The sequence below is a fragment of the Gasterosteus aculeatus genome, chromosome 5 (assembly GCF_964276395.1).
Source record: "Gasterosteus aculeatus chromosome 5, fGasAcu3.hap1.1, whole genome shotgun sequence".
Taxonomy (NCBI): domain Eukaryota; kingdom Metazoa; phylum Chordata; class Actinopteri; order Perciformes; family Gasterosteidae; genus Gasterosteus; species Gasterosteus aculeatus.
In genome coordinates, this window is record NC_135692.1 from 10,258,265 (window position 1) to 10,280,435 (window position 22,171).

The 22,171-nt window shown below is 41.3% G+C and overlaps 2 protein-coding genes across 4 annotated transcripts; both read right to left on the reverse strand.

Moving 5' to 3' along the window:
* Nucleotides 1–220: 220 nt before the first annotated feature.
* On the reverse strand, nucleotides 221–8,137 carry LOC144408003 (5-hydroxytryptamine receptor 3A-like). 3 transcript variants are annotated; one of them, XM_078103302.1, is made up of 15 exons: nucleotides 6,932–8,137; nucleotides 6,731–6,853; nucleotides 6,082–6,183; nucleotides 5,776–5,853; nucleotides 5,559–5,603; nucleotides 5,279–5,380; nucleotides 5,044–5,198; nucleotides 4,626–4,670; nucleotides 4,402–4,511; nucleotides 3,473–3,642; nucleotides 3,137–3,294; nucleotides 1,975–2,185; nucleotides 1,728–1,853; nucleotides 1,540–1,601; nucleotides 221–1,356 (listed from the first exon to the last, which is right to left on the reverse strand). In XM_078103302.1, the coding sequence occupies exons 3-15, from the start codon at nucleotides 6,119–6,121 to the stop codon at nucleotides 1,120–1,122; spliced, it is 1,539 nt and encodes a 512-aa protein (XP_077959428.1). In that variant the 5' UTR covers nucleotides 6,122–6,183; nucleotides 6,731–6,853; nucleotides 6,932–8,137; the 3' UTR covers nucleotides 221–1,119. The 3 variants fall into 3 exon arrangements, with proteins under 3 accessions (XP_077959428.1, XP_077959427.1, XP_077959429.1); XM_078103301.1 differs by having other exon boundaries at nucleotides 6,082–6,282; nucleotides 6,731–8,137; XM_078103303.1 differs by lacking the exons at nucleotides 4,626–4,670; nucleotides 6,731–6,853; nucleotides 6,932–8,137 and having other exon boundaries at nucleotides 6,082–6,282.
* Nucleotides 8,138–9,048: 911 nt separating this feature from the next.
* Nucleotides 9,049–17,932, reverse strand: LOC144408005 (uncharacterized). The gene is made up of 5 exons (XM_078103306.1): nucleotides 11,136–17,932; nucleotides 10,788–10,901; nucleotides 10,530–10,679; nucleotides 10,141–10,226; nucleotides 9,049–9,694 (listed from the first exon to the last, which is right to left on the reverse strand). The coding sequence occupies exons 1-5, from the start codon at nucleotides 11,218–11,220 to the stop codon at nucleotides 9,476–9,478; spliced, it is 654 nt and encodes a 217-aa protein (XP_077959432.1). The 5' UTR covers nucleotides 11,221–17,932; the 3' UTR covers nucleotides 9,049–9,475.
* Nucleotides 17,933–22,171: the final 4,239 nt, after the last annotated feature.

Genomic DNA, 22,171 nt, shown 5'->3' on the forward strand with positions numbered 1-22,171 from the left:
TGTGCATCACCCTGAACACACCATCCCAACAGTGAAATATGGTGGTAGCATGCTGTTGAAATAGTTTGATATTTTTCAATCAAAACTACAAATTACAACCATATGGTGGCACTAGAAAAAAATGAGGGGATCCCAAAGTCATTAAGATTATTCTTCATCCACTGGACTACGTCACCAGTGGAACTGAAACCACTGAATGTATACAAAACCAAACCAGAAATGTATAGCTTTGAATTTATTAGCCCAATATAACAATACAATAGTAAAAACATTAATGTCTGTCAGCTGAGGTGATCTAGTTGCTACTTTAAATGCGATCTTGTCTGCCAATGGTTACATCAAAGTAACTTGGAAAACAAATTGCTGAATAGACAGATAAAAAGATACATGACAATACATCATATTCTCAATATTTAAAATTTTCTGCAAGAATCTAGACAACCTGGTCTTGTACGATACATCAAGACGTTATTGACGACGTGGATAAATGTGCATGAATAAAGCATGAAATCTCTCAAACCATAAAACAAAAACAACCTTACATATCTTCAATGGATTGTATATTAGTTATATAGTATGCATGCGGAGTATGATGGTTGAACAAACAGAACCCCCCCCCACCCTCTGTTATTGTGAGGAAATATAAAAAACACATGAAAGGGTAATTGATTGAAATAGAACATTACCAAATCCCAGAATGAAGAAATGAATAATTAAAGCTGATTCAAAATTACATTTACAGCATAGAAAGCAAAGTGGTTAAGGACAGAGGAGCAAGGGCTCCTCCTGGTGAGACTTCTCAATTAAACGTCCTTTCTGTAATGCCGATATGTGATTTGGTATGCGAGGACATCGTCCACTGTGCTTTATACCAATAACCAGAATGTAATGTTGACATTGTGCTGATTCAGTATTGATTTACAAATAGCCCGTTTGGTATTGTAAAAAAAAACGAGTTCTCTGATAACATATAATGAACAAAAGATTATTGTAACGTTTTTATACTTTACAGGGACCGCTCACATCAAGAAGACTACCGATTCACAAAGTCTGCTCAGCAAGATATTGATAATATTAGTAATCACTTCATTGAGGATGCCCATGTTAATCTAGCGAGCACTACTCGTCATCTTTAGTCCACTGTGAAAAGAGAACAATCAAGAACACAATGACAGCTATGACATAGGTAATGATGAAAACAATGTTGACTTTTTCAGCCACCCTGGTCCAGCAGCCGGCCTTATTTCCTTTCTTCCTTCCGTTGAGGACCCGAGTCAGCGTTTTCTCCACATCCCTCAGCTCATCTGAGATGTTCTCCAAAGCAATGGACTCCACAGTCGGTTTGCTGCTGTCGCCCTGCAGGAAGGATTCAGTTAATTATTAATAAAAGAGAATTTTGAAAAAGTTCTACATTTGATATTTTGTTTTTCTGTGCATTATGATTCGATTTATTAGGGTTGGTTCCAAGTTATGCTTAACAGTTTTTATACTTTTTGTTTTGTAATTTAATAGATCTTCAAGATGCAACACAACCTTTACCTCTTTGGCGGCTGACAGTTGTTTGGATGGAGTTTCATCAGCAGACGTCCTTTTCTTCAAATCTAAAAGAATACGTTAGATTCAATGACAGTAGAGAACGTGAAGTTGAATGAGGAATTTGTAGAGTTTGTGCTTCATCCCACCTGACCAGCAGTGAGCTTTGCCCAATTTGTCTCATCAGTACTCACTCCGTCTTTGCTCTTCATCTTCCCTGTTTTCTTCGGCTGCAGCGTCTTTTCCTAACAGATACATCATCAAAATCGTCTCCACCAGGCTCAGCATCATCAGACCAAAAACCCCAATGCAGTAGATTGCTGAAGGGAAAAGTTATCATCAATAATGTAGATGGCTAACGGGGGAAGGCAGCGTCAATGTGGACATATTGAATCAGTACGGTTGATGCTCATGTGAAGTGTAGACTGCGACCCTCCTTACCAATGAGAGGAATCCTGTCTGAAGAGGAAGGCAGGATGTCATTGAGGATAAGCTGCATCACAGTGACAGCCAGCAGCACCGTGACCTTGAAGCCGAGCTTCTCGCCCTCCCTGTCTGAGATCCCAAAGGAGGCCAAGTCCAGACCCAAGAAGAACATGATCGGAAGCAAGAAGTTGGCGATGTAGAGGGCAGACTGCCGCTTCATGGTGATCTGTGAAAGACGGACAAAGGTCAGTTAACGCTTCCATCTGCAACGGCCAAAAACAGTCACATGCAGGTAAAACAAGATAATCGGACCCAACATGCGCTCGTCTTCAACAGCAGAGCAAAACGTGTTCAAGACGTTAGATAGGTAGAAGTATTAATGAAACAGAGACGGTAGAAAATACCAATATACTTAGAAGGTACAAGTATTAATAGGTACGATTAGCAGAGTACAAGTAAAACAGGTATCTTTAAATATTTGTACATTCAGATTTATTCACACAAGGGAGGATAGACAGAACTAATAGTAGAAAGAGGAGAGTAAAAAAATAAATATAAAAGCCAGGACATAATTATAGAATTTAAAAAACATCAAACAAAGAAAGACAAAAGTAAAGCACAAAGAAAAATGTGAATTTAATTGTTGAGTTTTACAGACCCGTTGTCATTGTCATGTCGGCACTACAACTAGCGCTGCACTAAACCCACGGTTTTTATTTTCTTGAAATTTTGATTATGCTTTTTGATCACAGGTGTCAGGAGCGATAGATGCTGACGGGTCACTCATGCAGAATCAAAGAGTGAAAGGTTGGAAATGAAAGCTGCAACTTTGAGGGGAAGCGACCTCACCTGGAAGTGGACAAGCAGGGAGATATGAGCTGCTGCCTTCAGGTGTACTGAAGATCTACGTGAGGGCCGGACTGTTGTTTTGGGCTGATGAGCCAAACAGCTCTTACAATCATCCAGGCTATTTTGAGTCACTAGGTTTTATTTGAAACAAAACTTAGGTAGTCGGTAGGTAGGTAGTCTTTTATTTATCTATCACTCCCTGTCCTTGTTTATTTTCCTTTATTTTGGTCTTGACAAAGATTTCGTTTTAGCAGTTCACTACATTTTCCACAAATCATTTTCAATTTTCTTTGTGCTCTTATAAAAGTGTGTTTCCAGAGAAACTTACAGTGTAAACCAGCTTGATTTGGTTCGGACCGAAATTGTTAACGTATTTCTCGTTGATGCTGAAGTTGACAAACAGCCACTCGGACTGGGACATCTCTTCAAGAGACTGTTCCAAATTCCATTTGCTGTCAGCCCAATTCAGAAGCTCCAAATCCTGAGCTGATTTGGGAGATGAAAAAAACAGCCTTTAAAGTTTCATTGCATGTTCAGAAAGGACTGCATGGTATTTATTTTCAGGTGACAAGAAACCAAAGTCATTGAAACATTCATATTCAAACTCAAACACATTAACAAGGCACAGGAATTCATGAAACTGAACACAAGGTTTAGGACTCACTGGGGTGTACAGTGGACTTGAAAGACAGGTTGCAGTTCTGGACGTCAAAGGGAAATTTGTAAACTTCCATCGTGCAACTGCTGACCACCACCATGTTGCTCCGAAGAAAGACCTCTCCATTAAAGTTAAGGGTGACATAAGGACTCTTAGGAACCTTGTTATCCTCTATCCTGAATGATAACAAACACAACTTAATTGAACTGAATTTCACATTATGTATTATCTATAATATTGTACAATATGACAAGTCTGGACCACAAAACTATGTAAATGCAAAATTTCTCCAGGAGGCATTGAACCAGTTACAATGGACAGTTACAAAGTCATAGTGCTCTCTGTTGTTGCCTATTAACTTATAAAAAACAAAACCATATGGTCTTCTTTTTACAGATTAAGATTTTACAGATTTGAATTGAAAAGAAACAAAAAAGCTCTATTCAATACACTGAGGGGGTTTTGGTCGGTCTGGTGTGACCAGTAAAGTTTCTCATGGTGATTAATATTGATATCAGTCGGTTTGCTGAGTTTGCAACTCTTCTCTACTTGGACTACTGCTATAATGTACTTTAGTGTTGGACGTGTTTAACGTGTGTCAGCAGTGGCTGCTGTTTACCAGAAGTCACACTACATTCCCTGCATATTAAATAGTTACTGACAGACAGGGGCCAACACAAAGTGCAGGTAAAACAAGGAGGCAAAAGCCTTATTCTGGGGCACTTGGTTCGTAATTTTATAATTCATTGTAAACAAAAGTATAGTTAGTGTTAGTGTCTAAACAAGTGAAAACTATGGGATTTCAGATTAAATAAAAAAAAATGATATTAGTAATCACTTCACTAAGGATGCTCAATGATATTCCACATAACAATAACGTGTGTTGTGGACATGTGTGGATGGTTGAGGATGAGAGTATGCACATTAAAACTCACATCTCTTCGATTGTTAGATCTGGAGTCCACAATACATCCGAAGGGGGATAAATCCTCGAAATACCGCAGAAATATGCAGGCGCCCATTTTATGTCATCGTCGTACCACCTCTACAGAGGAAAACATAGGGAGGGGCATTGAAAGACATTTGAGTTTCCCAAAGAAGGGAGAGGTGAGAATTAATTTAAGTGAAGATATGCTTTCTTTGCTTTCTTTGAACTCACCGACAAAACCCAAATATAGGAAACAAATTGCTCTTTCTTTTCGTTCTATGAGAAAACAAAAACATGTAAAAAGAAAGTTGCTGCATCCAGACTTCGGGGTAAATGTCATAAAACTCCAGTTTCAAGAGTTTGCAAACAGAGAGTTTTCATATGACCCTCCAGATGAGTCAGATACTGTGAGTGAACAAACATCAACTAATTAATTAACTAATGTCCATCAAATTAAAATTAGAAAACAGTCAGAGCACAGAAACTATTCTGAAAAATGGAAAACAGTAAAACAGCCATCAGCCTCATCAAACTCTTGCATGGTTTAGTAATTTCTCGATACGTTACAGACAAACACAGAAATGGTATTAATAGAACTTTGTTTACAAAATATTTTAATTTTACTTTCTAATCTTAAGTAGCCACTCACCACATCTAGAATGTCAAAGAGCAGCACGTCCAGATTGACCTCTGTGGCTGATGAAGAACGAGAAGGCCGGATCTTGGAGTTGTCGTTGTCTTTCACCAGGTTCAAGTACTTATAAACAGCCCGATGGGAGCAGTCTGCGCCATCGTTCATCACACCTACAGTGAAAACATCATGACCTGTTACGTATTAGAAGGTCTAAGTAGGAAAGAAATCGCCACAAAATGTAATTTCAGACCTTCATATTGTTGATTTACGACAGTCGTGTTCGTATTATTCTGGTTTGTATAGTTCCCCTGTTGAAGCTTGGGATATTTTGAGTCCTGGTTGGTACTTCCATCTAGCAATAAAAGGTACACAGGTTCAACTTTTATTTAATTGCAGGAATTTAAACAAAAACTCTAAGAACACACAATAAACTTTTTTGAAGAAAAGATTTTGACTTTTTGTCTTTTTTTTTTTGTTTTGTTAGAAAAGTATCTTGGTAAACAGAATGTTTTGAATGAATATTTTCCCACTGAGCTCTGGTGGTTTGAAGATGTCTGTCGTTGAGATGTTGAACCCTGTAAAACAACAATCAAACATGTTAATATCATCATTCAGGAACACTGTCCCCGTTTAAGAGAATTATCCGCTGCAACTGAAGGGTTTTAGGAACTAGATATCTAAGGTCAGCCCATGTTAATCATTATACATTTAACAAACAATCATTTGTTAAAATACTAAAATACACACCTTCATAATTGTCCTGATTGAAGTTTGGTGGATCATCATGAAGCTCTGTTTGTTCTGAAATATTGGAGGTGCTCCCACCTGACAAAAGAAGTTCACAGCCTTTAACCTGATTCCACTGAGTGGTTTAAAGGCTTTAAAGTGTGTTAAAAACCACATTGAGGACAGTTTTTGGAAACAGCTTGAAGTATTATTTTTAGTCAAATTCTGTATTCTGACAAATTCTGTATCGTTAACCGAACCAAATTCCCCTAAATTGTGTTGGGATGAAGAATGACATTTCCAGCCAACAGAAATGTTCCGTCTTACCTGAGACGAGGAACAGAAAGAAGAAACCAGCGAGCATCATGACTGTGACCTCGTCCTCTATGGTGTCTGGAAACGTTTGTCAAGGTGTAATCACCACCCCTCCTGTTATTGGAACAGGGACGGACAATTGTTATGGCCAGCCCTTTGTTTTTGTGATTTTGTGACGCCCAGGAACTGCGATCATCCCCCACAAGCTGTCGGCTGTGTTTTAAATTAAATATACTGTAATAACACTTTGTCTACATAGAAATTAAATGAAAAAGATAATCATTTTCTGTCAGGAACACAAAGAACATTCTTTAATCACAAGGTTCTCACAAGTCACCAAAAAGACTGTGGTCTCCACAACTGACAAAAACATAAATAGGTCTCTGTTTGTTTAAGGACAAATGCACAAATACATGAAAATATACATGCGAATATGATATGCCAGTGAACTAGAATTTTACAATACAACCAGAGATCTCCATATTATATACATGCATTAAATGTTGATTTAACATGCAGTTAAACATGCAAAAGGCATTTACAAAAAACTGAACTAAGGACACATTTCTTCAGCAGCTTTGCCAAAACAAGTGTGGAAAATGAGGCTTTTATAATTGGACATATTCAACAAAACCATGTCAAATAAAACCACTGTCAGAACCTGCTGAACCTTCTCCTCTTCCTTCCCGTTGTTAAGGAGAAGGGACAATGTTTTCTCCATGTCTCTCAGCTCGTCCGAGAGTTTCTCAGAGGCATGGTGATCTGTCAGTGTGCTGTTGTTGCCCTGCAAAAAAGGGCCAGTAAACCGGTGAATACAAGTATGGAACAATATCATATGGTTCATAAGTGAGTCGATTCTAACCTCTTCATTAGTCCGACAGTCAGATGGTGGTCACTCCCACAGTGGTCAGTACATCGTGTTTGAGTGGTTTTTAAGAGGAGAAATAAGAGGTTGGTGGAGACTAAAGGTGCTGTAATGAAAACTTTGCACTTATTGCAACTAATACTTCAACAACAAACATTTAGCTGCTTTTTGTTATCACGCCATAACACAATGTATGTCTAATGAGTTTAGTGTGTTATTCTATGTTCTGATTGGTATATACGTGTGCATTTACAGTTGCCATGGTGAACCAGCTGATGCAATTGATTGTACTCTTTGTAGTTACATCAAAAATTTGGTGGAAATAGATATGATGTCTTAGTAACAATAATGAATTCTGTGGTACTTGGCTAATAGGTTGTCGTGTAGCAGCTCCATCCAACTTTAAAAAAGAAATATTTACGTGCGTCATTCGCATCTGAAGAAGGTCAGATCCACAGCCAACGACGGGCTTAAACCCTCAGCATCCACCTGCTGACTCCAACTATTGGAAAACAGTCAATATCATTTACATCACACTGCAATTCAAGATCAAATTTAAGTAGCTCCAAATTTCTTTTCTTTCTTTCTGTGTCCTGAGGCATGAACAAACACAATCTTTTCATGTCATGTTTGCAGAAGGACACGCCATTAATCACGAGCTGAATGAAAAGATGGAGCTTCACCTGTCACCACCTCAGGGTGATGTTAGCTTATCATGTCTTCCTACAATAGTATAAAGACTGTTTTGTGTTTACTTTAATAAAAGTGAGCAAACATTAAAGTTATTAATCTTCTAAACAAATACAAGGTGCACAGCATCAGTACATTCTACCATCCAAGAAGCAGTCACGTCACCAGCCGTGAAACCTAAACTCGATTCCTTAACAAACAAGTTGCATAAACATGTAAATGAGCTGCTGGTGGTGGATTCTGTTTTGCTTCAGGCACATCCAGGTTAACATCCTCTAGTGTTCAGTCCTTATGCCAAGCAGAGTCTACTAGTTAGTCAAAGATGGTCCCCTTACTTTAAAAATGGGATTTAAGGTGTTTTTTACAAACTAGAGACTCACTGGAGTTTTGAGTGATTCGCTAAAAACTGAGCCAGGTCACATGAGCTGGGTCCATTGTTCATTTTGGAGTTTCCATTTAAGTGAAATTATTACTCTTTTTATAATCATCAACTTTGATCTCACTGATACTTGCTACAACTATTGAAGGCCCTGGTCATTTAAACGTGACATGGAAGAGTTGAGGGATTGAGAGAGAATGTGTACAGAAGCTTACCGGCAAGAAGTCTAAAGGAAAGAGGTGCGGAGTGGGAGAGGGATGATTAAAATGTATTCATATTATAGAATATATGTAAGGGGCATGATGGTGTGGTGGTTAGCAGTGTTGCCTCACAGCAAGAGGGTGCTGGGTTTGATTCCGCCCAGAGGCCTTTCTGTGTGGATTCTCCCCGTGTCTGCATGAGTTCACTCCTGGTACTCTGGCTTCCTCCCAAAGACATCTCTCTGGATTAGGTTAATTGGTGACTGCAAAATCTTTGGTGATATCGCTTTAGTGAAGGTGTTTGATCTCAAAAACATGAAGAATTTGTAAAATAACAGAATTTCTCTGCAGAACTTTAAGCGATATCCCTACATTGAAAGTGTTTCGTACAGACAGTGCGCAATCTATGAAATAAATGTTATTCTCTGTAAAATTGTCAAGGAAAATGTATGGTTTTCGCACTTCATTAGAATTAAGTTATTTTTGTTTGGCAGCCGCTGCTGCCAGTCATTTGATCTTCTTTTTACGTTGTTTTTTTTACAGTGTAGTTAAGACTGTCGGCAAAGAGAGGGAACTGGAGGCGGTGATGTTGGATGTCCTACAATCCAATTTTGCGTATGGGTCAAAATGCGTGATGATCTGAGTGGGCAACGCTCCGTGTGTTAAGTGGGCCGGATTGACAGTAGCTCCCGGGCCACTTTTTACCTGCAGTCCGCCCCTGCATGTGTCTCTACTCGTACTGAACATGAGCTCTTGTGGGTTGCATTTTAAACAATTATATCAACCTTGTTGTGGCTTCTACGTCAATGTGACCATTGATGGATCGGGTTCTGAAAACTATTTAAATGCTGATTTTAAACCCTCCGGTGGATGCTGAGCGTCTTTAACCATTTAAAAACACAACACAAGGTTTTGATATATTTATTTCAGCACACAAATATGTTTAAAATGGTCATTGTTTTGCTTTTTGCCTTTTTCAAAACTCAAACATTATTATTATTTTGTGATTTATTCCCCACACATTTTATACAATCTTATTAAAAGGCAATGCCCTAGACAGCTCTGCAGGGACCTTTTCTTCATCAACACTAAAGATGTTGGCGCCACCAGTCTGCAGGATAGAGTAAATACAATTCAAGTTATCTCATTTAAACTGAATTAAATAGATTCACAATGAGACATTGTAGATACCAAACATGGCACAACTTCTAGATTCTACATCAAATTCATACGGCATGTGTTGACTTAAAGGTTTAACATGGTTAAAAAGGTTTAAGTGGTCCATGCGATGAAGATGAGGGTGAGGAACAGTGACACGGTGGCGATGTAGAAAATGAAGAAAGCTCTGTTGATTCTTGCGGCCAAGAGGCCAGACTTCCCTCCGTCCTGTCTACAGACGAGGTGCAGATTCAAAATATTCTGCAACTCCTTCAGCTCCTCCAAGATCAGCAGCAACGTGTCACTCTCTCGGGCCTGAACGCTGTTGTTAACCTGCAAACATCAGGAGTCATGACTGGGATTATGAATGCATTCATGTCTCAAGCCAGGTGGACACAACCGCCTTCTTTACTGTCTGCCACCTCATTAATACTTTGGATGGTTTAATGAGATTAATGCCCTTAGGTCATGATGTAAATGTACAAATAGAAATATACATGTAATTCATAAATGTGGATTATTTTGTGGATGAAATCTAAATCAAAGCATTTGGGGTCGCTTTTAAAGCAAAGCATTTAATTTCACTAAAAGCAAAAGGAATCGTGGAAGAAGTAGATGCTCCGACTTCAGAGCAATTTATGAAGTTCAAAATCTAACCCAATTTTAATGACCTGGAATCTACATTTAACCTGATGAGACAATACATTTTGGTCTAAAACCCAGTTTTGACCACCTGTCTTGTGATAATGATGTTTCATTGGAACAGACATTGTCTTTACCTCTTGAACCATCGGCAGCAATTCATGTTGTTTCTCACCATCTGACGCTTTGCAGATGCTCAGACAGCCGCTTTGTCTTTTCTCCTCTGAAAGAGATGGTTGCACAGGAAACGTGATCCACTATAAAGCTGCATAGGAAAAGCACTTGAAATCATGGATTGTGTTTTTTTATTTGATCACATTCCTGTGACCAAATGCAAAAGAGAAAACATCCATAGTCATAAGTCAACGAGGCCCCACAAAGGATGTGGATTTATAAGGAAATAGCTGATCTAGAAAAGCTTTCAAGGCCTAAATTACCTCAAGGATGTAAATTACGACTGAAAAACAGTAATAAGTTCCTCCAGACGTTTCCAATTAACAAGCTTTCAATAAGATCTGCGTCTCACCTGTGATGAAGGTGTCCTGCTTGTTCTCCCTGTTTTCCCTCAGCCTGATCTTCTCCTTGGAGGCACAGTCTTTCTCCATGAAATATGTAACCAAGATGGTCTCCAGCAGGCTGAGCAGCATCAGAGCGAAAATCACGACGCAGTAGGTGGCTGAGTGGAGGAGACAAACAATAACTGCCTTTTTGTTTTGTTGATCTCTTGACCTCTCAATGAAGCACAACACGGCGTTCAGAATGCCCTGAAAGCAGGAGTCAGTACCTATGAGGGGAGTCTTGTTGGACATGGAGGGCAGGATGTCATTGAGGATGAGCAGCAGGACGGAGATGGCCAGCAGTATGGTGACTTTGAAGCCCAGCTTCTCTCCTCGGCGGTCTTCGATGAAGAAGGAGGCGAGATCCAGAATCAGGAAGAACAGGATGGGCAACAGGTTGGCATGTGACTTTTGACCTCAGACACGTGCAAGAGGGAACTTTTTGGGGGGTAGGAGGGGTGTTTTATGCGATGGGCGTAAGTTTTGACCGGAAACACGGGACTGTAGGAGGGGTTTCATCATATATATAGATGTGTTATTCACCTCCACCATCAACGCACTCATTTTGGACTCACCCGCTGTTGCTGCTGCTGTTGCTGCTGTTGCTGGTTCCGCTACTATTGCTGTGCACACGGATTCTTTGCAAAATGCAGGCTGCATTTTGCATGGAGCAGGCCGCAGAGACTGACATAGGTATGTCTACAGAAAATAGCCCATGCTATGCAGATGTAGATGCTTCCCAGAGCCGGAAAAAGCGTGAGGGATGTCTTTCTAGAGAGCCCGCTGTAGAGCTAGAGCTGGAGGGTGCTTATGGGTACGTGTATAATGTTAAATACTATGATGGCACGGTCACTATGATTTCTAGAATCAAGGCCCAAGACAAGCTAGGAGGGGGTGTTGGTGAAACAGTTGATGATGAGGCTGCTGTGGGGGGTCGACATGGGTGTATGTCTGTAAAAGATTGGCAGCAGTTTCGATCAATTGTCTGCATAGATCTTGAACAATCAGGTTTTCTAGAATCTCTATACTCTGTTCAGTGGTACAGTACAACAGGGCCTAAAATACACCATCTCATGGCAGATCGGTACAACAGACGCCCTGACGATTTCATTTTTTTAAACGTTTGTAAAGACAGAGAGTATGTGGTAGCTCAAAAAGGCCGCCGAGGATGGAGAGACCATCCGTACCCTCTTACCATTGAAGAGTTTAATATATGGTTCCCCCTCGTGCTCTTTGTTCAGTGGTGTGACTGGCCCGCTCTGCAAAAAGTGTTTAGTCAGATTGACAAATCTATCCAGAGAGACAGCGTCAGTAAGACTTACGGGGCTGTTAGAAAACGTCTTGTTTACGACAATACACCGAGCGGTGTGCCACCTGGTATATCTACTACCATGTGTAGACCGAAAATAATTCACCCCTCAATCATCTAAAAGAATGACAGGTGGGTTATGCTAATGTTGTGTATATATATATATATATATATATATATATATATATATATATATTTCTGTCACTGATGTTAATTCATACAGAATCATAAAAACTCAAAAAAAGAAACGGGCCAAACCCGTATGAAGCATGGGAGGTACCCGATGATGATGATGATGATGATGATGATGATGATGAAACGACAGACATTGATGTGTAAAAACAATCTAACATGCTAAAAACAAAAACAATAAATGAAATCGAAAATGAATGAAGTTCTTGAGTGTTTTTATAACTGAAAATGTATTTTTGCTTTTGCAATGGGGCGAAATACTACAATACTATCAATCTGCTTGTCACATATTGTACAAGAGAAATAAAATATGTTGTAACGAATTAACTGTCGGTCATTTATACTTTGGTATTATCATGGAAGGGACTCTACAGAAGATTTATCTAGACCCAGCCCATCCGGGAGGGTTAGGCAGTGTGTCTAATCTTCGCAATGCGGTTGGAGAATGTACCGGGGTGACGCCGTCACTATCTAGTGTTAACGAATACCTACTGGCGCAAGACGTGTACACATTACACGCCAAGGCAGCCGTACATTTCCCGAGGAATAGGGTTTTGGTCAGTGGCATTGACAAACAGTTTCAGGCTGATCTAGTTGATATGGGCGAATATGCTGAGGAAAATGATACTGTGCGGTATTTACTGACGTGTATCGATGTATTTTCCAAATATGCGTGGGTTAGATGTCTTTCTAACAAATCGGGCCTCACAGTCACAAAAGCCTTTAAAGACATTCTGAGTGACGGACGCATACCTGTGAAACTTCAAACAGATGTAGGTACAGAGTTTTATAACAAACACTTTCAGCGGTTAATGTCACAGTATAAAAGTACGCATTTTTCAACATCGAATGAGACCAAGGCCAGCGTGGTGGAGCGCTTTAACAGGACTTTTAAAACCCGCATGTGGAGATATTTAACATCCGTTAATTCACGAAGATATGTGGATGTAGTACAGGAGCTTATCGAGGCCTATAATAACTCACACCACAGGTCCATAAAGATGCAGCCATCAGCAGTCAATAAAGACAATGAGAAGACGGTCTTCATCCAACTATACAAGTTGTACCCTCAGAAGCCAGTATGCTTTAAATTTAACAAGGGCGACACCGTGAGAATATGAAAACTCTGCGGGCGGTTTAGGAAGGGTTATAAACAAACATTCACCGATGAGCATTTTACAATATTAAGGTGTATAGCCAGAGATCCTCCGGTTTATAAACTAACTGATTGTGCAGGGGAATTGTTGAAAGGTACGTTTTACGAACCGGAGTTACAAAAAGTAATTATAGGTAAAAACAAGGTGTTTAAAATAGAAAAAATTATGGATAGAAAAATCTCCAGAGGCAAGAAGCAGGTCTTTGTGAAATGGTTGGGATGGCCCGAGAAGTTTAACTCCTGGGTCTCAGAAAAAGACATAACGGATGCTTGATAAAAGACACATGCCTGCATCTTGAGAGTTCACTCTTAAACCGTCCACCATAGCACACGGCACGATGACCCAGAATGGTTTTTATGTTACACTACCTAGTAACGCGTCGGCTCAGGTTTATCCTAAAAATCAGATATGGAACTACAGGACAAAATTAGCCAAGGCCATTGTTCTGAGCGAACCACATGAGGTGGGGTTGGTAGAATTCCAGTATCCGAGAGTGTGGTACAGTTTTCTGAAAACAGATGCGGTTGTAAAAGTGTACAATGGTAAAAATAGGGTTAAATCGGCCTTTACTATGGACATTGGGGTTTATGAGTCTATACAGGCTATTGTTAAAGCGTTTAATGCTCGAATCAGCATTAACACGCAGCTGGAGGGGGTATCTATGCATTATAGTAGTGTTAAAAACCGCGTATACTTTCTGGGGTCAACAGAGGATTCAACTATAACCTTTGTAGGATGGCTCGCGACAATATTGGGTTTTAAAGATGGGGAGGCTTTTCCCCTACCGACTACTGACAGATCCCACATCACCCCCTATCCCGCCGATATACATGCACGTTGTTACACATTTTACATATATAGCGATATTGTCGACTATCAATTAGTGGGGGACAGCCATGTACCTCTTCTAAGATGTATAAATGTGGCTGCCGAACAACGGCGCATACCCGCTCCTGACATACGACAGGCCGCAATACACATCTCTCTCCAAAAACGTTATTGATGATATTGAGATATCCATAAAAAACGATCAGAACGGACACATACCCTTTTTATACGGAAAGGTCATAGCGAAGCTACATTTCAGACCTATAAAACAGCGTTTCTAAAAAGAAGAAAACAAAAGCAAAAACAAGTGGAAGATGAGGAATAGCCACTACACACACGATGACGGCCGATATATGGCATATTATATGAACCAAGCCGGCGGAGAACTACCGGGATTTATAGGGTCTCAGACACAATATGGCAATGGTTTGGGGGGTATATTTCGGGGGCTGCTCAGGATGGCCCTTCCTCTTTTAAAACGGGAATTCAGCCTGGCTAAACCACAGTTGAAAACAGCCGCTACAAACATCATCGGAGACGTTGTATCAAATATAGCCAAAGGACAGTTCTCTGGGGCTCAACAACAACCAGAGCAGCAGCAGGGTCACGGCATGCTCACACACCCGCAGGGCTTTGAAAAGACCCCCCACAAGCAGGGGAGGTGCGGGGCCAGGGACCAAAACATGTAAAAGGGATGGTAGGAACAAGGCGGGAGTCAAAAAGAAATCTGGCACGGCCCGAAGAGGTTCTCAGATAAAACGCGCCCGGATTTTGGCTAAAGACATATTTTAGAGGTAGAAACTATGGCGCTCATCCATAATCAGTCGGCGGAGTGTGTCAAGTCTGAACTGGATCTCTTTACTGTTCCTTATACACAAACGTCCATAGAGAAATATTCCTTCATCGAGATCCCGCCAGTCTCATCCATTACAGACAGAGGCCCTTTGGAGTTTCATATTTCGGCCCGCGCTGAAGATTACCTGGATCTGAACGATACCTTCCTGTATATGCGTGTAAAGATAACTAATGCGGATGGGTCCAATTTAGCAGCCGATGCTGATGTCGGCTTCATAAATTAACCCGGATGTACCTTATTCTCCCAGGTTGATATCATGCTAGGAGACAGGCTCATTTCACAATCTTCAAACACCTACCCATACCGAGGCATAATTGAATGTTTGCTCAATTACGGGAAAGACACCCTGGAGACGCAGTTTAGTACAGCCCTGTTTAGTAAAGACACCGCGCAGCATATGGACGAGACGTCTATAAAAGGGGACAACGAGGGGCTGGCCGCGCGAGGAGGACACACCGTTGAAAGCCGTATAGTGGAGTTAATTGTACCAATACATGCCGATTTGTTTTTTCAAGAGAAGCTGTTGCTTAACGGCGTTGATATTTCCTTGACATTTATACGGTCAAAAGACGAATTCTCGCTGATGACGGCTGCAGCGGCTCAATACAAGGTCAAGATAGTCGCCGCTAGTGTATTTGTAAAAAAGGTCTCCGTAGCTCCGACGGTCCGACTGGCGCACAGCAGGACTCTTCAACACACAAACGCCAAGTATGCCATCGACAGAGTAGCGCTGAAAACATTCTCCAGGAGAATCTATTCATGGGACAGATCCCTAAGTTTATTGTTTTAGGGTTTGTTGACAACGAAGGATACACGGGTAGTTATAAACGGAATCCCTTTAATTTCCAACACTATGACACCGAGTTTTTAAGCATTTACGCTGATGGCCACGCATATCCAGCGAGACCGCTACAGCCACTCTTCCAGAGCGGCCAATACGTGAGAGAATATTACCACATGATTCAAACAACAGGTCGACATTTAAAAGACAGATCGCTGGCTGTAACACGGAGTGACTTTGGTCACGGTTACTCGCTGTTCTGTTTTAATCTGGAGCCTGACGACGGGCAGTCGGGGAACGTGTCACTAATCAAGACGGGAAATGTGCGCCTGGAGGTCCGCTTCAGAACGGCCCTTCCTCGTACCATAAATATCATATGTTATTCTGTTTTTGACTCCGTTATCGAGATATCAAAACAACGCCAAGTCTTGGTGGATAACTTTTAAACACCATGAACACCATAGAGTTGACGAGTATTGTTCGAAAACGGGTTGTTAGGGGGGTCGATTTTATGGGCGTGTTAGCGTGTGACCAGCTGCCTATGAAGGCTTTGCGCAAGTATCCGGTGATGACTATTGTAAATACGCACCCGTCAAGCAGCCCCGGAGAGCATTGGTTGGCGATTTATATCACAAAATACAAGCATGGCTTTTTCTTTGACAGTTTTGGAAACCCTCCTGATTATGAACTGTTTCCAAAAGAAATAGTTAATTTTCTCAATTATAACTGTACGACTATGTCTTATTCTAGGAAACAGGTTCAAAATAATTTTACTACAACCTGTGGCCAACATTGTGTGTTTTTTCTATGTTATATACAAAAAGGATGGTCTTATTCACGAGTTTTAACTTTGTACGGCCCTAATCTAGTCAATAATGATGCGATGGTCTGTCGTTTTGTTAACAAAATCCAACCCTCAGGGTGTTGTGAGGATGCTTTTACGTGTGTACAATGTGTGATCTAATGATAAACTATCCTGTGACGTTTTATGAATAAAATATATAAAGACAACTTTCAGCAGTGAACACCAATTTTATTTTCCATCCACAAAGAACACACTAACAGATAATACAAAAGCATTACAAACACTTGTAGAAAGTTAAAAAACAAAATAATAATAATACAAAATAAAATAAAAATAATATGCATCCAGTACAAGCTTAAAAATAAAAAAGACATGTGTCACACAGTAATAGCCCAACACATCTTAAAAATCTTCCCACGAATCATCACTCCTAAAAAATTTGGTCTTTAGGGATTTAGGTGTCTTAAAGGGGGTGCTGTCTATAGATCGGCTGGTCCTAGTTTTTGTTTTGAATGACCCCGAAACACTAAAACCCCCGTCATAAACTGCATCACCACCCTTATATTCAGCAATAGACCTCCTAACCTGCGTGTTGGGGATAGCGGATAGGGGGATATTTAAATAAGCTAGCGTTTTTAAAAATATCTTCCAACCGATAGGTCTAGATTCGTCTAAAACATTATACGAGGACGTGACACTTTTCACCAGATCATACAGATGGGTGCCTTTGATCGTTTGATTGTTGACAACGATCTCCCCTCGGTCTGTCCAGGATATGTCGTTTTTTGCGTGGTTCAAAGCATCCAAAATATATTCGGCATGTTTTTTACTTTTTTTAGGTATGTGCCTGATCACATTGCCTAAAATCACATCTTTTCCTGGTACGTCATCTGCTGAAACGACAGGATTTGAGCCCGAGTCACTTTCACCGGAGGGTAGTGGTAAAGGCAACGCCCCCTTCTCACGCTCTCCCTGTCTCACCACAGCCAAGTATCTTTGTAAAATAACGGAATATTTTTTGGCTTTTTCGTACATGTCTGTATCAGGTTGATTCAACACGTCAATCATAGCTCTATCAAGCTCATTTTGCACCGCCTGTCTTATAGACCCTCGTTGATCCTGCTGCTGAGGCTGCTGCTTTACTAGGCCAATCTGATGCGGAGGGACCAGAAACATTTTTTGGGTGTGCTCCATTTTTTAGCCCCGCCTATTGACAAGACTAATTATAAACGGAATAGCAGCCCCTAATAACGGTAATAAAAAGCCCCCCGACTGGTTGAGGGTCTTTTTCTTCTTGGTCCGTTTAACTTTTTTATCCGCCACCAGCCGGATAATCTTCTTCTTCTTCTTTAAGAGGGCGAATTGTTTGTCGGTCAAAGGAATGTTACCTCTCAATACATTGAGTGCGATCTCACACAGAGAGTCGATAAAATCCGTTGTTAACATATATGAGTATATGCCCTCCATTGTCACAATCTGTTGTATTTACTTTCCTATACATTATATACAGTATTGTGTGTTAAGCGGTGGCCAATAGGATGCCCCTGAATGGACATGTGACCTAGGAGAGGTCAAATGGATCTGCGTTCAATAAAGACGACTCAGTTCAAGTCAAACAGCCATGATGCTCCACTTGTGTTATTTGTACTGCGATAATATTCGGCCTAGCATTGGGTATGAACGCCGGGACCGTTGAGCGAACCATCTCTGCTAACAGGTTATGGGCCCAGAGTTACCTAGAGAGTTTCCAACGAGTTATCACCGAGAGAAAAGTCGCGACGTACCGCGTGTCCGGTGAGTTAGCATGCTAAGCTAGCGCCATGAGTAGAAGAGCCTACGAGTCAAGTGGCCGATGGTCACGGCTGGTTTTTGACGGAGATGAAAGGAACTACGAACTGTGGGAGACCAAATTGTTGGGTCATCTCCGGCTACAAGGTTTAAAGGACATTATTCTAAACGAGCCAGACGGTGGAGATGATGAAGAGGAAGATAAAAATGCTGAGGCATACGCGGAGCTGATTCAGTTTCTCGATGATAAAAGTTTGTCGCTGGTAATGAGAGATGCAGCGGACAATGGCCGAGGAGCACTGAAGATTTTGAGAGACTACTATGCTGGAAAAGGAAAACCCAGGGTAATAAGCCTGTGTACCGAACTGACTTCACTTCAAAAGTTAAGTACCGAAAGCGTGACTGAATATGTTATACGTGCAGAGACCACTATCACAGCATTGAGAAACGCCGGTGAAACGTTAAGCGACGGACTGCTAGTGGCAATGATTTTGAAGGGCCTGCCAGAGTCTTATGGACCGTTCGCTGTTCATGTTACACAGAGTGATGCGAATACGTCTTTTGCGGAGTTCAAAACTAAACTGCGGAGCTACGAGGCTACTGAGAAAATGCGCACCACTGAGTCGGGCGACAACGCGATGAAGGCGAAAATGCAACCTGCGTCAACCAGTAGACCTACAAGTGACCATGGAACCGAGAGTGCGGACATTGTATGTTACAGATGTGGCCTGAAAGGACACAAAGCTAGATCGTGTCAACGCAAGCAGTGGTGTAGTTACTGTAAAAGCGCCACACACCGGGATGTCACCTGCAGACGGAGATACCAGCAGGACGACGCGCACAAAGTTTCCGAGGAGGAGAGAGACAACGAGTATGCTTTCCGGGTGAGCGACACGGATGAAGTGAAGCAGGGAGCTCGCAGTGCTAATAAGAAAGGACTAATGGTGGACACAGGTGCAACCTCACATATCATCAATGATATTTCAAAGTTCAGGAATTTTGACGACACGTTCCAACCACTGAAACATTGTGTGGAGTTAGCCAACGGTGAAAAGACCAACAGAGTTGCGGAGCGCAGAGGAGATGCAGAGGTCTGCTTGATCGACAGCAGAGGACAACATCACAACGCGACGCTGAAGAGGGCGTTGTACATCCCCTCTTACCCGCAGGACATCTTTTCTGTTAAAGCAGCGACTGTCAGTGGAGCAACTGTAGTCTTCAAGCAAGGAGAAGATGCCCTGATATGTAGAGACGGTGCAAGATTCAACATCCATGAGTATAACAGACTGTACTACTTACATACAGTGAATGGTGAGTGTGAAGACCAATGTAAGGGAGTATACGATATGCAGACATGGCATGAAATCTTAGGGCACTGTAATTATGATGATGTTCAGAAACTACAACATGTTGTTGATGGTATGACAATCAAAGGTAAAACAGACATGTCAGCCCTACATTGTGAAGTCTGCACCCAGGGAAAATTTACCCAAACTAGGAACAGGGAGGCTGATGTAAGGGCAAAAGCACCCTTAGAGCTGGTGCACACGGATGTAGCAGGACCTATAGACCCAGTGTCCAGAGACGGGTATAGGTACGCATTATCATTCACTGATGATTTTTCCAGTGCAGTATTTGTGTACTTTCTGAAAAATAAGAATGACACAGTGCAGGCAACAGAAAAGTTTCTTGCCGACACAGCGCCATATGGCAAGATAAAGTGTATCAGGTCTGACAACGGTACTGAGTTTACGGGGAAACATTACCAAGCACTACTCAGCAGAAATGGCATTAGGCATGAGACCTCAGCCCCATACTCGCCACATCAAAATGGCACTGCTGAACGAAACTGGCGCACACTCTTTGACATGGCCAGGTGTTTGCTATTGGACAGTAAGCTACCAAAAGAGCTGTGGACGTACGCAGTCCAGACAGCTGCTGTATTGAGGAACAGATGTTTTAACAACCGCACAAAGCAGACACCTTACTCACTGATTAAAGGGAAACAACCTAACATGTCCAGAATGCAGAAGTTTGGTTCAGAGTGTTATGCTTACAAACAGGACAAGAGAAAATTGGACGCAAGGTGTGAAAAGGGGGTTTTTGTTGGATACGACAAGAACAGTCCAGCCTATATGGTTTATTTTTCTGACACTGGAAAAGTGCAGAAGCATAGACTGGTGAAGTTTATCAACAAAACAAACACGGAGAAACAGACACAGACTGACATGACACCTGTCAATGATGACTTTGAGCTGCAGCATAGAGTTACCAGTAAAACTACTGATGTGAGTCCAGCCCATACACAAGACCAGGTGCCAGTTCCTATGCTTGAAGTACACAACCACACACAGACACTTGAGCAAAAGAGATACCCTTCAAGAGAGAGGAAGAAACCAGAGTATTTGAGTGAATATGTGTCAGGAGACGAAGAAAGTGATGATCAAGTACTCACTAACATAGACTATTGTTATAGAGTAGCGTCTAACGTTCCTTTAACATTGCGAGAAGCTGTAACCTCACCCCAATCAGAGGAATGCGTTAATGCGATGGATGAGGAGTTACAATCATTAAAAGAAAATGACACATTTACCCTTACAAACTTACCAGAGGACAGGAAAGCAGTGGGGGGTAGATGGGTGTATGCTATTAAAAACAATGCAGATGGGTCAGAAAAGTACAAGGCACGCTATGTTGCCAAGGGATACAGTCAGAGGAAAGGAGTGGATTATGAGGAGACTTTTTCTCCTACTGCCAACCTGACTAGTATCAGAGTCTTGATGCAAAAAGCGGTGCAAGAAGACTTGATCTTACATCAGATGGATGTCAAAACAGCCTACCTGCATGCACCAATAGATGTTGATATCTATATGGCACAGCCAGAAGGTTATGAGGTAAAATCTGGCACAGATACAAAGTTGGTATGCAAGCTGAAAAGGTCCCTGTATGGACTCAAACAATCAGGCAGAAATTGGAACAAGTTACTGCACGAGTATTTGAGTGAAAACAACTTTGTGCAAAATCCTTCTGATCATTGTGTTTACGCAAAGGAGACCGAAAAAGAAAAGGTGATCATCTTAATATGGGTTGATGACATAATCATTGGTGCCAGTGATGAAAACGCACTGAAGGTTGTGAAGGAGATGCTCTCAGCACGATTTAAAATGAAAGACTTGGGAAAACTCAGACATTTTCTGGGTATTGTTTTTGACCAAAGTGATGGATGTGTTAAGATGTCACAAAAGAGATGTGTGGAAAACATACTAGAAAGGTTTAACATGCAAGACTGTAAACCTAGGACGACACCTTGCGAACAAAAGTTAAACTACACTAATGATGCACAAGTGATGAGTGACGTCAAGAAATACAGAGAGGCTGTTGGAAGCCTGATTTATTTGGCTACATGCACGAGACCCGACCTGAGTTTTGTTGTGAGTAAACTGTCACAGTACTTTACTGAGCCGACAGAAGAGCAGTGGACTACTGTCAAACATGTAATGAGATATCTGAAAGGTACAAGTGAAAAAGAAATGTGCTTCACAAAACCCCCCAATGAAAAACTGCAGCTACACGCCTACAGTGATGCAGATTGGGCAGCCGACACAACTGACAGGCGTAGTACCACAGGGTATTGTGTAAGCCTAAATGAAAATGGACCTTTGATCTCATGGAAAACCAAAAAGCAGCCCATTGTCGACTTGTGAGGCGGAGTATATGGCGTTAGCGTCTACTACACAAGAAGTATTGTATCTAGTTCAGCTGCTAGACGGCATCGACAGACATCAATACCCAGTGCCTAAAGTGTATGAGGATAACCAAGGCGCAATAGCGTTAGCAAAAAATCCTGTGAACAGACAGAGGTGTAAGCATGTTGACATAAAATATCATTTTGTGA

Excerpts from the sequence above, each read along its gene's own strand:
- LOC144408003 (XM_078103302.1), bottom strand. The coding sequence starts at position 6,121 with ATGATGCTCGCTGGTTTCTTCTTTCTGTTCCTCGTCTCAG. Across the intron at positions 5,854-6,081 it reads CTTTCTGTTCCTCGTCTCAG|GTGGGAGCACCTCCAATATT; the intron begins GTAAGACGGAAC and ends TTCTTTTGTCAG. Across the intron at positions 3,295-3,472 it reads CAAGTCCACTGTACACCCCA|CTCAGGATTTGGAGCTTCTG; the intron begins GTGAGTCCTAAA and ends CTCCCAAATCAG.
- LOC144408005 (XM_078103306.1), bottom strand. The coding sequence starts at position 11,220 with ATGCAGCCTGCATTTTGCAAAGAATCCGTGTGCACAGCAATAGTAGCG. Across the intron at positions 10,902-11,135 it reads AACAGCAGCAGCAACAGCGG|ACCGCCGAGGAGAGAAGCTG; the intron begins GTGAGTCCAAAA and ends TCTTCATCGAAG. Across the intron at positions 9,695-10,140 it reads TGCTGCCGATGGTTCAAGAG|GTTAACAACAGCGTTCAGGC; the intron begins GTAAAGACAATG and ends TGATGTTTGCAG.